Genomic DNA, 15,524 nt, shown 5'->3' with positions numbered 1-15,524 from the left:
TGTCCATAATTAAAGAGGCGAAGAAGAAGATATCGCACAGTCGTACACTTCCGGGGTTGAATTATTGATAACAACAACATTTTTAAGTACTTTGCGAGGTTATAAATGAAAATGTGTTGAATGCAAAGGACTCTTTAACATGTATGTACACCTTATACATTGCTGAACCCAAGTGTTACAGAATTAACTTGAGAGTCGCAATCCATGGATTGACCGAACGTTTAACGTTACTCGTATTGTTAAAGGACAGCAAACATGGAAATAAACGAACCCTCTTCTGATGGTACTTTTAAAGCAAAGGACTTTAAATAGCTTAAACTCGTATTTGATATCAAACCTCCCTAAATAAGTATATTTACTGTGTTTATACCGGATGCTTGGTTCGTTGTGCTGTACTTTCGAAAGACCCGCGTCAGCTGGCGCCCAATCCAAGCCAACGGAGAATTAAAGGTAAACAATGAAACGTGCTCCCCCACCTGTTGATCACTGAGACGTGTGTGTTTCGGGTGATTGCTTTATATATGACCATGTGGTTTTAGTTATGTTTTTTTAACAAGTTCCCAAATATAGACTGCATTATTGCAAAGAAGCAGAGCTAATCTATAACTAACAGGTTTTCCATGGGTATTGTTCATTCTTTCTACCGCCGTTATGATCACGGGGATGATCGCGTTACGTCAAACGGTATAAGATTTGACAGATTCCCACTTTGTCCTTTTTCCAGAACCCCCCTAGAATGCAGACTCCTGCAAGAAATGCAGTTTTGCAAAGGTAAGAGAAGCCTACCCTGTTCAACCATTCTGTTGGCCACAGGTGCTATAGTGATCCGCGATTCTCTTCCATACTGGTACGGTGATACAGGTAAAGACAAAACGTTGACTTAGGAGCTGTTAAGACATTAAAAGTAATCAGATTTCACAACAGTATATGCATGTGCCTATTAAAAAGGGTTTCTAGTTAATAGATATTACTTAATTAACCACTCTCTTTGTCACTTTGTCATAATTCACCTTTCAACATAAGGAACCAAATTTGCATAGAAACCAAACAAGGACCATACGGTATACCTGGTGTTTCAGATCCGGCGCTCGTACCCCGGGCCAGGAGGCCGACTCCCCGCTGCCCCCCCTCAGCGAGCGCCTGGCCCAGCTGCGGCCCTCCAGGGAGCTGCTGGAGTTCTACCGGCAGAAGGTCACCCAGTTCGACGGGGAGCAGGAGGCGCTGCTGCAGACGCTGGAGAAGTACCGCGGCATATCGGAGGACCAGGTACGGCCCACAGGCTATCTCCCTACCAGGACTGCATCCTGCAGACAGACGGACAGACAGACAGACGGATAGACAGACAGACAGACAGACAGAGAGAGACAGACGGACAGACATGAGGTCCAGGTACGAAGGGTGAATTCTACCCTGTATAAATGGTCAATTATATATATTGGACCTCTACGCCAGAGTAGGCTTCTGCGTCGGAGATTGAGAGAGTAGTCTGCCAACACTTCCCAGTTAAAGCCCCACAGTGATTCTTTGTCACCGACACGGTTCCATAATAAATAAGTACGCTCTAACCCATCATCCAGGCTGTGGTTGAGACGCCTCACAGGCTTTAAGGGCTCTCTCTAGGTTTGTATGAGAATCAAATAGACGGGTGGAGGGATTTCTACTCAAATGTGTACGACATCACTCTCCTGTGTATGATCAGACCATCTCTATGCCCCTGAACACACACACACACACACACACACACACACACACACACACATACACACACAGCATAAACTACAGTGGGAGGTGCGACAGCGCGAAGGAGAGGTGGCAGAGCTGCAGAAGGCCCTCAGTGACATGCAGGTGTACCTGTTCCAGGAGCGAGAACAGTCCCTCAGACTCTACGCAGAGAACGACCGGCTGAAGATCAGGTGAGGGGGTTGGGGGGGGTTGGCCCTACATCTCTTCTAGAAGATGGTTGCCTGAAGCCTCCTCCTTGAAAAAGAACATGCAGCCATCTGATAACTGTTGGATCACCAGTTAACAGATGGGTGGATGTTGTTGTCTTGTGGTGTGAACAGAGAGCTGGAGGACAGGAAGAAGATCCAGCATCTGTTGGCTCTGGTGGGTCCGGATGTGGGAGAGATTACGTACTTCCACAGAGAACCGCCGCATAAGGTATTTTGTCAACATTGTTATTATTCAATCCGTGTTTTTCTCTTTCTTTATTTTTTAAAGATGGTTGCCATGAAAACAGAGTCCCTCCTGTCTTAAGGGTGGACAATGTAGAATTTAGTGGGATCTAGCGGAACAAAGTGTTTATCACATGAAAAGGTTGTTTTTCTTTTACTTAGAATGAGCTCCTTTTTATTTACATATTTGACTAAAAGAGTACTCATTAGAAATCTATCAAGGTACCTCCTCACTTGAATTCTGGCAAGGCTACATCATTTTGGAATACCTATCAATGTAAATGGACTGCATTTATATGCAAGGCTACAGCCAGCTCGTCGGGAGCAGGTAGTTGTCTTGGTCAGGGACACCTAGACCTTCGCCTTGAGGAGCCAGAGATTAACTAGCAGTTGCCAGTCAACCTGCTCTACCTCCTGAGCCATCCAAGCCCAATACCTACTGGAACACTAGGTTTTCCAGTACTGTAAATGGAATGTTGGTCAATTCCAGTACGGGCCCCCATAGCTTCTCCTCCGAAAGGGAGGGCTGATTGGGGGCATTTAGTTGGTTGCAATCTACAACCTCACCACTAGATGCCACTAGATCCTACACATTGCACCTTTTTAAGGATGAATTTCTAAAAGAAATTCACATGCATTGCCGTTAACAGCTTACGCTGTGCACAGCATCAATCAATGATGTAAACAATGTGGGTGTTTCAAAAAAGTTTTGTTAACCTGGTGGTGTCTTTAATATAATATATTTAAAAGAACACGGTCCCAAGACCTGTCAACTCGTGTGTTGGTAAATGTAATGAAATTATGCCTTTCACTATAAGATGAATCAAGGTATAAATCTAATCTTCACATCATGGTTTTTTAATGTGTATTCTGTAAATATATTCTTTAATAATTTGAAACGAGAAAATGGAACATATCGATCGTTCCATTGAAGATGATCACTCTGCATATGAACCTGAATCACCTTCATCTCAAGGTCACCATCCCTCAGAAGAAGCCGGACGGCCGGCCTGTTGACCATCTGAACCTCCGGCCCGCCCAGAAGAGACCTGGCGCAGCTAAAGGTTTGGGATCTCTTAAATCCACATTTATTTGATAGTTAGCCTTCATTTGGCTTTGGAAATGTTTGCTCAAGCAATTCATCCACATTTCTCTACCCGGTGAAGAATAAAGTATTCTAATGATAGGTTATACAAGATACACCATTACATTTAAATAGTGCTTGTATTAGTAAATGTTTAGTTCAATGTTTTGTTTGAATCAGATGGATTGGACGTTGGTTTAAATAACATCCTTTACACAGTTGGTTTCTTTTATGTTTTCTTCTGCTGCAGAGGGCAGCAGAAAAACCAGATCATCGGATGGTGGAAATGGGGAAAACTTGGAGAAATACAGGTCGGACAACCAGACGCTGTTACTGCAGGTACAGTCTCAACTCTGATATCAGAATAGTCTGGTCAGGGACCTAATAAACCATTCATAATAAAGTAAAAGGATTATTAAAAGATAGGGCGCACAAGATGATATCTATGACCAAAGACAATAAGAGACATTCCAGAAAAAATGCAAGGATGCATTTCCTGAGTCGAGCACTCTAGAGTGGGAATTGTAGTAGTGGTCAGACAGCAATGTGGATGAAGGCTTCAGATGAACATGCAATAGAAGAATTGCACACGCTGTTATGTCTGGATGAATGAAATGCTTGGATGTGGTGACATGATCCCCAAATAAAAACATTTATTTTCTCTAAAAAATAATAATTTATAGGTTAAAAAAAGAAATGAGATGTCTAGGCTGAACTGTGCATTGATGCAGAGGGCTGTACCCGGTCTGTCCAGGTGGAGGCGCTGCAGGCCCAGATGGAGGAGCAGGCCCGGCTGGCTAAAGAGCAGGTGGAGTCTCTGCTGGAGGACCGCAGGATCCAGGTGGACGAGGGCCAGGTGCAGCGCGGGAGAGACGAGCAGCGCATTGCAGATCTGACCGACAAGTAGGAGGAGTTTGGTCTTCATCTGCGCAGCGTGCTCCGCCACGTCGCTCAACAAGACGCTGGACGTTGTCAGCACGTCCCGCCTTGAGGGCAACGATGATGGAATGATTCAAAATACATTTGACAAGGTCAAATGTATTTTGAACATTTAAAAAGAAAACTTCATAGAAACTGTATTGACTTTGAGCTCTCTGCTTTACCAAATATGGCCGTTCAGGATGCTTACATTCTGATCTCTGCTGTCGGGGAAAAGCCAACTTTGACCAACTTTTGACGGTTTGTCAGAATCCGACCCTTACCTCTTCACCTCTCCTCTCTAAACACCCCCCCCCCCCCGTGGTGAAGGCTCCAGCGAACCCAGAACCTGCTGTACGAGAGCACGCGCGACTTCCTCCAGCTCAAGTTCGAGACGCGGGGCCACGAGAAGAGCTGGATGGCAGAGAAGGACCGCCTGCTGAGGGACCTGGACGGCTGCCAGGAGCGTCTGAGGAAGAGCCGGACCGGGACGGACGACCAGGCCGGGGCGCGACGGGCCCGCCAGTCCGGCGGCTTCGGTTCATCCCTGCCGCGGTCCCAGACCACAGAACCACAGGCCCAGCAGAACCTCCGAGAGGATCGCAAGGTGTGTGTTCACACGGAGCCAACACTAACACTGGGATGACGTGTTAATCTAAAGCAAAGAGCGGAAAGTACAGATGAGGAGCGCCTGTCTCTATTGGTTCCTTCAGGCCCTGCAGGAGGATCTGAAGCAAGCTCACCGCCTAGCTGAGATGTACAGGGAGCAGTGCGTCACCATGGAGACGGAGCTGTCCCAGATTAGGGAGGAGGGCGACGTGGGCAGGGAGATATTCAAAGTAAGGCCCGCTAAGACTTTGGTCTTTGGACTTTGGTTTGGTTGTAAAGTCAAACAATGATGACATCTCTTCTGACATTATGCTTCTTCGTTCTTGTAAACCGAATCTCAGGAGCGGTCGGAGAAGATGGCCAAACGCCTGCAGTTGATGACTCAGCGATACGAGGCCCTGGAGAAGAGGAGGTCCATGGAGGCCGAGGGCTTCAAGGCAGACCTCAAACTCCTCAGACGGAAACTGAAAGACGTGGAGACGCAGCTCCTTAAGGTATGCATAATGAGGCCCTCTCTATTCCTTTCTAATGTCTAACAATATGTTCACGTTGGATTGCCGCTACTCTCAAGGATAACTAACAATGTAAAGTGAAGGTCCCAGATGAGTGTGTGTGTGGCGTGATGTGTGATGTGTGTTTTACCTGTCAACCAGGTGACGCTCAGCGTGGGCCCAAACCAGGACTTAGCCATTCTGCACGAGGTGAAGCGGACTAATTCCCGCACCAAGAAGGTTCAGGAAGAACTGCTGGCCCTAAAACGCCAGATCTTTGGGCTAGAAAATGAGCTCCGGTTCTGCTGAGATTTGATTAGATTTACTGGAGTCAATGTGTACTTATCAAAATGTATTTATTTATAAAAGTTATTTTGAATACAAGTTTTTTTGTTCATGATTTATTTTGCATCAATAATCAAACTATAACTATCAGATTCATCAATATGTTAGAAGATGGATAGATAAATAGAATTATAGCAATTTGTGCAACGTTGGTTGTAGCTTAAGAGATGGGCATGCTGTACTGGCATTCTATCTCACAGGTTTATATCCATTCCCAAGTTAACATGGTATGTGTGTAGGTATGTGTTTCACTCATGGTGACAGTAGTTGTTCAGTTTGACAAAATCAATAAACATAAATGATGCGACATTTGTGTCTTCTGAAAAATAGTTTCTTTATTTTTATAAACCAAGCGCCACATCCAACAATACTTCGCCCTAGACTTTGGTGACTAGGGTCCTTTGGACTGCAGACACCAAATATGTTGATTTACTCAGTAAATCAACATATTACTGAGCCAGGATTTGTACATGACCTTCACCCATCTGGGATTGAAACGGTCTCCCTCATCTCTGATCCAGACCTGGCCATATACTTATTTTCCAATGCATTCATTTATGTTGCAAATCAGCAGGCACCATATACGACCCTTAGTGAAGAACAGTCTCACTCTGTGGTTCACAAATAAGCAATGAAATCTGATTCACTGGGACGCTTCAGGAAATGTAAAATGACTGTGTCGTTATGATAAGGAATGTGAATTCTAACTTCCAGCAGAATTCCTTTCAGAAAAGTGCCAGAGACCCAAGGCAATTCTTGAAAACGATTACCTACATATATTTGGACAGACTCTGGTCCTATAAATTCGAGAGCAGATGCAAACCTTTTAATTGCCATTTTATCTCGGCAGGCCACATATTTGATTCATGTAGTCTTCCTGGCTGGATGCCGCTGCAGTAGTTACTAAAGATCATTTGCCAAGGCCAGACCGTGAGGCAGTAGTTCCTAAAGAAGGCCCTTGTTTCCTTTGCTTCCATTACAGTTTTTCTCGATTGTATACACACAAAAAATTGAACTATGCACACAATTCTGAAACTTGAAGCTCACGAATCAACTACAAAACTCCAGACTGCTAACTAAACTCCAAGCACAATTCCACTGTTTTCAAATTTTTGCTAAACTCTAAGCACAAATTTCATCATTTAGCAACAACTAATTACCAATAAGTCTAACTCACTTCTCACCTGTTCAAACTCAACTGGCAAAAAAATTAAATCATGTGTCAGAGCATTACAGTAAAGAGGACTCGGTGAGCTCTACTGTATTGTAGATATGGTCCTTTGGCCTGATCAGGATTGGAGGTGGGATACATACTGATTTACATGTAGATCAGTTTCACCTCATTTATATTCTTATTTTTTATTTTTTGTTGGCCTACGAAAAGCTTTTTATGCAGTCAGTTCAGCTGAACATTTTACTGTATTGCAGTAAAAAAATGTTTTTGCTTTGTTTCCTTTTTGTGCTTGTACATCGCCCAAAAGACATTCTAAACATTTTCTTACTGTAGTGTTTTTCATTTTACTTATCAGTGCAATAACTGTACTGTAATTTACCTAAATAGGCAACATTGGTGTATTGTCAGAACAATGTTGCAGCATCAACTATAGGTGTACAGTATGATTCTGGGAAGCTGGGATTGTGAGTTTAGCTCATTTGAGCTCATTGGATAGACAAATGCATTATCCTATCCTGATACGATTGTGTAAATGCAATATTTATATGATATATTCACAGTATTGGATTACAACATGGCAACAGCCATATATGTACCACCTAATTGCAACTTTAAAAAAGAAAGCTATTTCTAAACAATTGTATACATTGGAATATGGAAGATGGCCTCATAAAGCCAAAACATATGTAAATAGTATTTTGAATTTGCGCTACGGTATGGATTTTGACGTTACCTCGGGACCGGTGTGACCGGTAGACAATGTTGTGTGTAACGCGTACATTTTAGTCCATACCGTACAGCCTTAGCGACTAGCTGCACCTACCACTTTCCTTTTCAGATTTTTTATCTGTTCCTAATTTCAGGGATAATTCAGAAGAACTTGAAAGCTGCCAACACACAGGCTTTTTTTACATAAGGATGGAGTTTATAATGATCTAAATAATTACTGCCCTTCTCCAAGCCTTTTCCAATGTCTAGCTAAGGTTCTTGAATCCCAAGTGAACTCCTGAGTGAACTCTCTGTCTTCTCGACTCTACTACTAAGCCCCTATAAATCTTGCTTCAGGTCCATTTCAACTACATGTCTTGTTCTCAATAACTCAATTAATATTCTTGATGGCAAGTGGTTCTTTGTTGCCTTATTTAAAGACTTGTCAAAGGCGTTTGCTAGTGTAGACCATTACTTTTTTATTACATCAGTACACTTGCCTCGTAATGATAATGCTCAAGTATGTTAACGGTCGCTAAAGGAGTCCCTCAGGGATCCATTTTAGGTCCTTCGTTTATTACCTTGTTTTTAAATTACAATGGTATTTCTACATAAACTTGCAATGTACATTACTATGCTTATGATAATATTACACTCATGAGCTCTTTTCCTAGGAAGACACATTTCTAGGCTGCAAAAAGCATTGCATGTATTATGAACTTCTTGACCTTAAGTTTATTGAAGGCTCCAATATGTTTTTATCCAGATCAAATACTTGAGTAGACCTTGATCTAAAGTATTTCAGTCTGGATGGCAGTCAAATTGAAATTTCTTGGTAGAATTAATAATGAAAAACAATATTTCAGACATCCAATTGAAACGGATAAATTAAAAAATAGGGAATGAAGCTATGTTTCCTATACAGAGACATTGTTTATATGCATGCTTCTTGATCTGCTTTATTAGATCTGGACTTCAGTTCTGAATGTTTATTACTGTTGATCTTTGCTGCAACCATCCCTGTAACCTACATGAGCCAGTAGCTCTGCCTTCCATTAGAAGGTAAGGGGCATACACCTTAAGGGGCCTATGCTTTTCAGTGGTATACCCCTTTAGCATGGGATGGTGTTCAGGAAGGGCAGAGGATGTGCACCCTGGTACATTGGACATTTGAATAGATTTGTTTCATACCCGATGACTGTAGCGGTTTCTCCTGATGTTATAAAACCGTGTTCTTATTGATTTACTTATGTATTAATTTATGCTGGGTTCCTTTTTTTTTTTACCTGTGTTCTTGTATGGGCTCAGGGTGCCATTTAAAATGAGACCTTGATCTCAAAGGGCTTACCTTTGAGGATCAAGGATTAAGGATTAAATGAATAGAATATTAACTGCACGGATGGTGCGGTGCTTCTGGACAACCTGCTCTCATGTTGGATTCTTTCTAATTATAAGAAAAATGTTCACTGTCTACCTGTAATAAGTCTAATAATGGTTTGAGTGTGTGTAGCCCCATGCAGTTGTGTGAATAAAAATGAATCGTAGATCAAGAACAAGTTTTCATGGGTTATTGCCAAATTGTGGCTGGTCTTTCTGCTACGGATATCAACAATAGCATTTTGATAAAGAGAATCCCCTTTTCACACTCGAGATCTTTTGGTGGGCTACACTGCCTAGACACTAGCTACACCTTTCATTAATAGGTCCATACAGTGGGGCTTTCTCCAGAAGTTCAGCTATAGCAGTTTCTAACCTTGATTTCTAACTTATAATCATTCACTTATTAGATTCTGACGTTTTATATTTTGCCAAATTCGATTATAATCTGGTTATAACTTTATTGAAGTATTGCTGGGACACAGTCTTGCCCCGGAGCTGCATGTGCTTTGGTAATTATGCTAATGACTGTGGTGCGGGCCATGATTACGACACTGCTGCTTACAATGGGCGATAATCACCGTCATTATAATCATTGTAATGATTTCCTCCAAGTGTAATCGTGCAAACTGCGAATGTTGATTGATGGCCCTATTTTCGTGATTCCAAACTCGGATCAAACATCCATGCGTAGTTGGCTGATTCGAGCAGTCCTACTAGCAGGAGCGGCCCGTGTTGAGCACTGAATTCTCCGGTCAGTCATGACATAACATGACAGCTGGGTAATTTGCCCGGAAGCTGGCTGTTGTCTCATGGGTATCCGATCGACATGCCCCCAACCAGACCTCTTAAAGAGCCAAATTGGGACTTTATTAAAGTCGCAATGTGTAACATCTCAACTAGCTTGTAGCTTTAATATCTGTATTCAACAAGGATTTATAGTGGTAGAAATGTGAACAATAGAATCTCATCCTACAACTGCAACATTCTACAAATAAAAAAAACCCTCCCACTCACGCGACCCAGCTACTCAGACAAGACGGTTTGAGTCACAGCCGATGTACAAAACACATTTATTGAGATGTTTGAAGTGAAAGTCTCCCGCCGACTTACTTTGAGGGGCTCAATCTTACACATTTCCGCTTTAAATGTTCATTGTTCACCGACAAACCTACCAGTACAATAAAATATATAAAATAACTGTGTATGTGTGTGTGTGTGTGTGTGTGTGTGTGCTTGTGTGCCCGTGTGTTTGTTTGTATGTGCATGCATGCGTGCCTGCACGCACGCGTGCCTGCATGTGTGTGTGTGTGAGTGTGTGTGCGTGCGTGCCTGCCTGCAGGTGAATGTGTGCGTGTGCACCAGTGTGTGCGTGGTACCTGGACAGGTGGAGGCGGTGCTTCCTCTGAATCCCAAGAGGGCCGTCTCACAGCACGTCTTCAAGATTGTGAAGCTCATCACACACACGGCAGGCACCAGTCATTTCACAGCCCAGAAAGTACCCCGCTGCAACAATAGACACACGGCTGAACCCTCTTAAAATGCATGTCACCTCTCCTCTAATTTCACAGTCCAAACACACCCCCTCCCCCACCAGGTTCCCTCTCATGGACCCTGATGACCACCTGATGGTTTATACATGTACTGGTTTGCTTTTCTGCAGTTTCATTTTTTAATCTTCAATCAATACAAATGTACTTTTCCCCCCTGTGTCAATCATAACAACAAAACAGACATAACTGTGCTTGATTTGATGGGTAAGCATATGTATAATATGTAGCTCATGTTTCTAGGGATGCAGACTCTGGCATTGACATACTGCCTTCTGACGCACACTACAAATGAAGCATAAATTACAGACAGTAAGATGCAAATGTCAATTGTATGTGCCATTCAACAATTCAATGTCAGCAGTGTTTGGCAAATAAGCAGGTACTTAATCAGACTTGCTTATTTTATGGGGACGATTTTCCTATCCAAGGTTGCAACGTATTTTTCTGGCAAATTAACACACAATTGAAAAAACTGCAAGGCGCTGTTTCGCTGGAGAGGAAGCTTTGTGGCTGGGTCGTTAGCCAATAGGAAGAAGGGGGTTGGTCCTCCAAAGTGGTTATCCTGGCCGTTTTGGGGCTTAAGGATAACTTGAGATGTCAATCGGCTTTCCTTTGTTTCCCCACTTGTGGTTGACTTTTCACCGTGGGTTGATCTCGTCGCTTGTGCATGCACCTTTGAACAATCCCAACCTCTTTCTACACCAACCAGACAGCCATGCGAGGCTCCCATGGGACGCGTGCATGCAAGGCTTTGTCAGTAGGCTGATGCAAGCATGAATCACTCACTGGTTCACTGCCTGCAGAGCTGAGAACATCTCTCGCCTTCTTCACAACATCACAGACATCACAGAGCAAGGCTAGAAACACGTCTGGCACTAGGACCCCGGGGAAAGGTGAGAAACAGCCAGACCACACTGAGAGCATGCCCAAGCCACTTAGAGTCTCCAGGGCACCACTCATAGCAGCAGTGTGTAGCAGGGTCCATGGAGCCATCCAGTGTGTGGCCCCGGGCAGCGATCAGGGCAGAGGAAGGGACCTCAGTGTTTGAGCCCCTCTTACACAGCCTGTTCAAGCCAGGGAATGTTGCAGCATTATTCCGCCTCGCCTCCTGTTTAACATTTACAAACTCTGGATGGGGGGGGGGGGGGCATTGTTGGTTTATGGCTTAAAGCCGGCATTGAAGGCAGCAACGAAGCCACATGGATGTCTTTGGCTCCTTTGTACATGTGGTCTCTCCACACAATGTCTCCAACCTACACGTCTGTGCTTCAGGTAGCCAGTGTTCGGATCCCCCACCGGATCCATGTTATACAGACCATTCAAAACGTTCATGAAAACACATCCAACCGTAAACAGAACCGAGGCAGGCCAATGGATGCACACTTTAACACTGTTAGTGATTGGTCGAAAAACCTTGGTTCCGCTTCTGGATTTCTGGAATTGTTTGCTCTGCTCACATGTGTAAATGGGATGAACCGGCATGCTGGGACAGGTGTGGGATGTTTCTAAGAAGTGTTATGTCTGCACCACCCTGCTTCTCTTCATGCCGCCCCCACAAATCCGCTATTGTACCTTTACACATCAACATGTTGAATACAACGCGCAGCGACTTTGCTTGAATTTGCAGAGTGGTATAAATATGCAGGGCGGGCAAAAGCCCCTCCCACCTCTGTCTACCCTCATTATGATGTTGATGCTGATGCTGAGGCTGAGGCTGACGTGTGTTCCACGTCACGCCTCTGAATCCAGAATGCCGACAGTCTATGGATCAAACAGAGGGGCCGGCAACGCGCTGACTTCGTCTGGTAAGGGTTGGAAACCCAGCACAATGCCAGAGCTTCTATGGGGCAACATTGCGGGATCTCTTCCCAAAAGGGGCTAATCAACTACCAAAGCCCTTCCCACTACGGAGCAGTGGGAAGGGCTTGGAGTTGGTGTGTAAGGCAGGTCAGTGATTAAAGCGTTCTTATGGCGTTGGGTGAGGGAGGATTGAGGGAGTGATTGATCCCCAGCTGGGGCTTGAAGCGGCAACCCTTGGTAGGATCGGAAGGCCTGAATGACTGCAGCTAATTGGGTCTGGAAGTGGAAGTGACCGGACTAGTGTTGTCACTGTAGAAACAGCCATGGTACCAGCCTGTGATCCCCCCCCACCTTCAACCATCTGGAGAACATCAGGACACTCCAGCTGCCAGTCCACCACATGGGTCAGCTGGTTATGGCGGTCGGCCCGCCTTCCTGTCATAACCAAATCAGAATTATGCACAAACGCCCGTTGAAAGGCAAAAATATTTGAACTCACAGCCACACACAAAAACCTCCTGTATCCACAAATGCAATGACCACATCATGTCCCCTGGCGCATCATCTATCGACATTACACGATCCGTGTTATATTCCAAACACACCCGAGTTCCTGTGGTCCATGTTGTGAACCATCCCAGGGTTATTCCATTGACCATAGGCGAATCATATTATGATCACAGCTTATCCCATTTGTAATCGATCACCGATGATTCAAATGGCGATAAATCTGATTCCATTGGTGATCCGAGATTATTCACTGCTAGACTAGAGGCAATGCTAGAATATCACACTGTAATGTAATTGTGCGCACGTGAGTGTTATGGCATTTGTTTCACTACTCATGCGTGTACGTTTCTCAGCCCGAGCAGAAACCAAGGTTTCCCTCAAGCCCCGAGCACTGATGGGCTGTGGAGGAATTGCCATGGTAACGCACAGGGACATCACTATGCTGGGCTTCACAAGCCTGTTTCTATAGTGACAACACTGGGCCAATCAGATGCATTCAGGTCATCGTGGCGGAGAATGTATGACTTTACACAAACATGAATTAAATACACGCATCTCAGGTAATCCCACATATTAATTAAGGCTGCATTTTGTGATTTCCTATAAATATAAAATAAATTCTCAATCCCATTTCTCCAGACCTTTATATTTATATATACAGCTATACAATAATTGCTTAAAACCAGTAGATAGTTGCAGATTTATCTTACTTACCTTTACAGAAAGGGACAAATAAAACGCTGACCAATGAGGAAGAGGTTCTCCGTTGTCCCGCCCCCTGTCTGACGGAGCGAGGGTTCCCCAGTCGAGAACCGGGAGAGGAGCGCGTCTATGAACAACGTTACGTAAGCCGTGATTCCTGTTTTTACATCTTAGATCTTAATGACTCTCTCTGATTTCCAGCCACATGATTGTGATATCCATTGTGCAACGCCTATGTTAACCCCACTTCTACTGTGTAATATAACATATAATCTAAACTATTTCTACATACTTGTGTGTAAATTAAGCCGGGTCTATTTGGTAGGTTTAGGTATAGCTCATGTGAGATCGAGTGGTCTTGTACCCATGGTTAGCCTATGGATATTTAATCATACATTTTCCATGCAATTATATTATTTATGTGCAACGTAGGAGCCATCTGTATATATTCACATCCTTTTGTGGTAATATAGGTCACAGATCACCTGTTCCCTACATACTAAGGGAAAGCATACTCAAAGACATACTTAAATCTCTTCAATATAATGAGGTATGGACCCAATACAGACGATTCTCCAGTAGATACTCATCTCTCATCTCATCTCATCTCAATTTAGTAGATATATGAAAAATGGATTATTGTAAGACACTCCATGGCAGCCAAGGATTTGGTTTTAATGGAGCATCATTAGAAAACACAAGGTTAGGGTTACTAAGCATCCTCCAGGGAGACGTGATTGTTGGAGGGATACTTTCACAGAGTGGGCAGTAGCATCAGAGGATTTAAGATATACTTATTTTATTTATTTTTTTATATACAAACTTACAGGATACAGGAGTGTCTGTCTTGGAGACATTTGGATTTCGAGAAGCCAACTTAAATGACAATAAACTGTGGCAGCAAGTGGACACTTATGCAAGGATGCAAGACAACTAAAAAGGATCTACACAATACGACCGTGTGTGGAGTGGATATATACGTCACACTATGCAAATTGTGCAGTGTGTTCTCATCAACACTAAACACCTGCTTTGTTTCTCTCACTCCTTCAGGTTTTCAAAAACAACCCGTCAGTGACATACGAACCATGTAGAAAAAATCAAACAAACATTGCCATGGTTTCCACCAGCGTAAGAGACGCAGTGCTTTCAGGGGTCCCTTTGTTCTCCCTTGTCCCCTCTGAAGTGGTCGAGTGGCTTCATGGGTACTCGCTTTTATCCTCCCTGTGTTTCATCCTGATCATTATCCTCATCATAATCATAATTATGGGTGCCTACCCCCATCGTATCAGCTATTCTTCCAACGAGTAGCATTTAATTGACATTCCATCGGGAGGTTTTCATCAGCTTAACAACAAGTGACATCTTATCCAATCCAGCGCCACCAGACAGAAAGCTAAAAGCAGCCAGTCACATCTTTAGAGAGTCTGATCCAACACAGGTGTTTGGTGAGTTTGAGTCTCTTCCAGCAGTGGTTATGCTCTGATTTTGCGATAGTTTGATGTGGGAAGATCAGATTCTCTGTCAAGATCACCTCAGGGCGTTGGCACTGAAATCCGTCAGCACAACATTCAGGAATTCAATCCATGGCTGTAAACCGGTCCTCTTTCACCACGTATAATACAACAGGATGGGGGGGGGGGAGGCCTCACTTTGTGGTGAAGGTGGATGGGTTGGCTCTGCTATACGGGTGTCCTCTCCACACAAAGTCTCCAACCTACACGTCTGTGCTTTAGTAGCCAGTGATCGGATCCCGCACCGGATCCATAGTTATATAGACCATTCAAAAGGTTCATGAAAACCCATCCAACTGTTAACAGAACCAAGGCAGACCATTGGATGCACACTTTAACACCGTTAGTGATTGGTCGAAATACCTTGGTTTCTGCGTCTGGATTTCTGGAATTGTTTGCTCACAATTTGGCGAAGCGCGTCCATATTAGTGTGTAAGCCACCGGTCTGTCGGGAGAGAGTGCTGCGATGAGGCCTGGTGTGTAGGGGACTGCCATGCGGATGCGGCCCAGACGGCGTTTGCTAATGCTGAACTGCGTCATTAGAGTCCGTTGATCACTTCAGTTC

The 15,524-nt window shown here is 43.9% G+C and overlaps 1 protein-coding gene across 2 annotated transcripts; it reads left to right on the top strand.

The window, feature by feature from the left end:
- The first annotated feature begins 1 nt into the window (after window position 1).
- On the top strand, window positions 2-5,930 carry ccdc77 (coiled-coil domain containing 77). 2 transcript variants are annotated; one of them, XM_030366898.1, is made up of 13 exons: window positions 2-141; window positions 406-450; window positions 725-771; window positions 1,080-1,266; window positions 1,771-1,913; window positions 2,064-2,160; window positions 3,151-3,238; window positions 3,509-3,597; window positions 4,013-4,161; window positions 4,507-4,783; window positions 4,890-5,015; window positions 5,127-5,279; window positions 5,439-5,930. In XM_030366898.1, exons 3-13 carry the CDS (start codon window positions 737-739, stop codon window positions 5,583-5,585), a joined length of 1,491 nt encoding a protein of 496 aa, XP_030222758.1. In that variant the 5' UTR covers window positions 2-141; window positions 406-450; window positions 725-736; the 3' UTR covers window positions 5,586-5,930. The 2 variants fall into 2 exon arrangements, with proteins under 2 accessions (XP_030222758.1, XP_030222757.1); XM_030366897.1 differs by having other exon boundaries at window positions 2-450.
- The last annotated feature ends 9,594 nt before the right edge of the window (window positions 5,931-15,524 follow it).

Source organism: Gadus morhua, chromosome 9 (genome assembly GCF_902167405.1).
Source record: "Gadus morhua chromosome 9, gadMor3.0, whole genome shotgun sequence".
In the NCBI taxonomy this organism is placed as follows: domain Eukaryota; kingdom Metazoa; phylum Chordata; class Actinopteri; order Gadiformes; family Gadidae; genus Gadus; species Gadus morhua.
The sequence above is the reverse complement of the archived record's forward strand: the minus strand, read 5'-3'. Positions and strand labels throughout refer to the sequence as shown.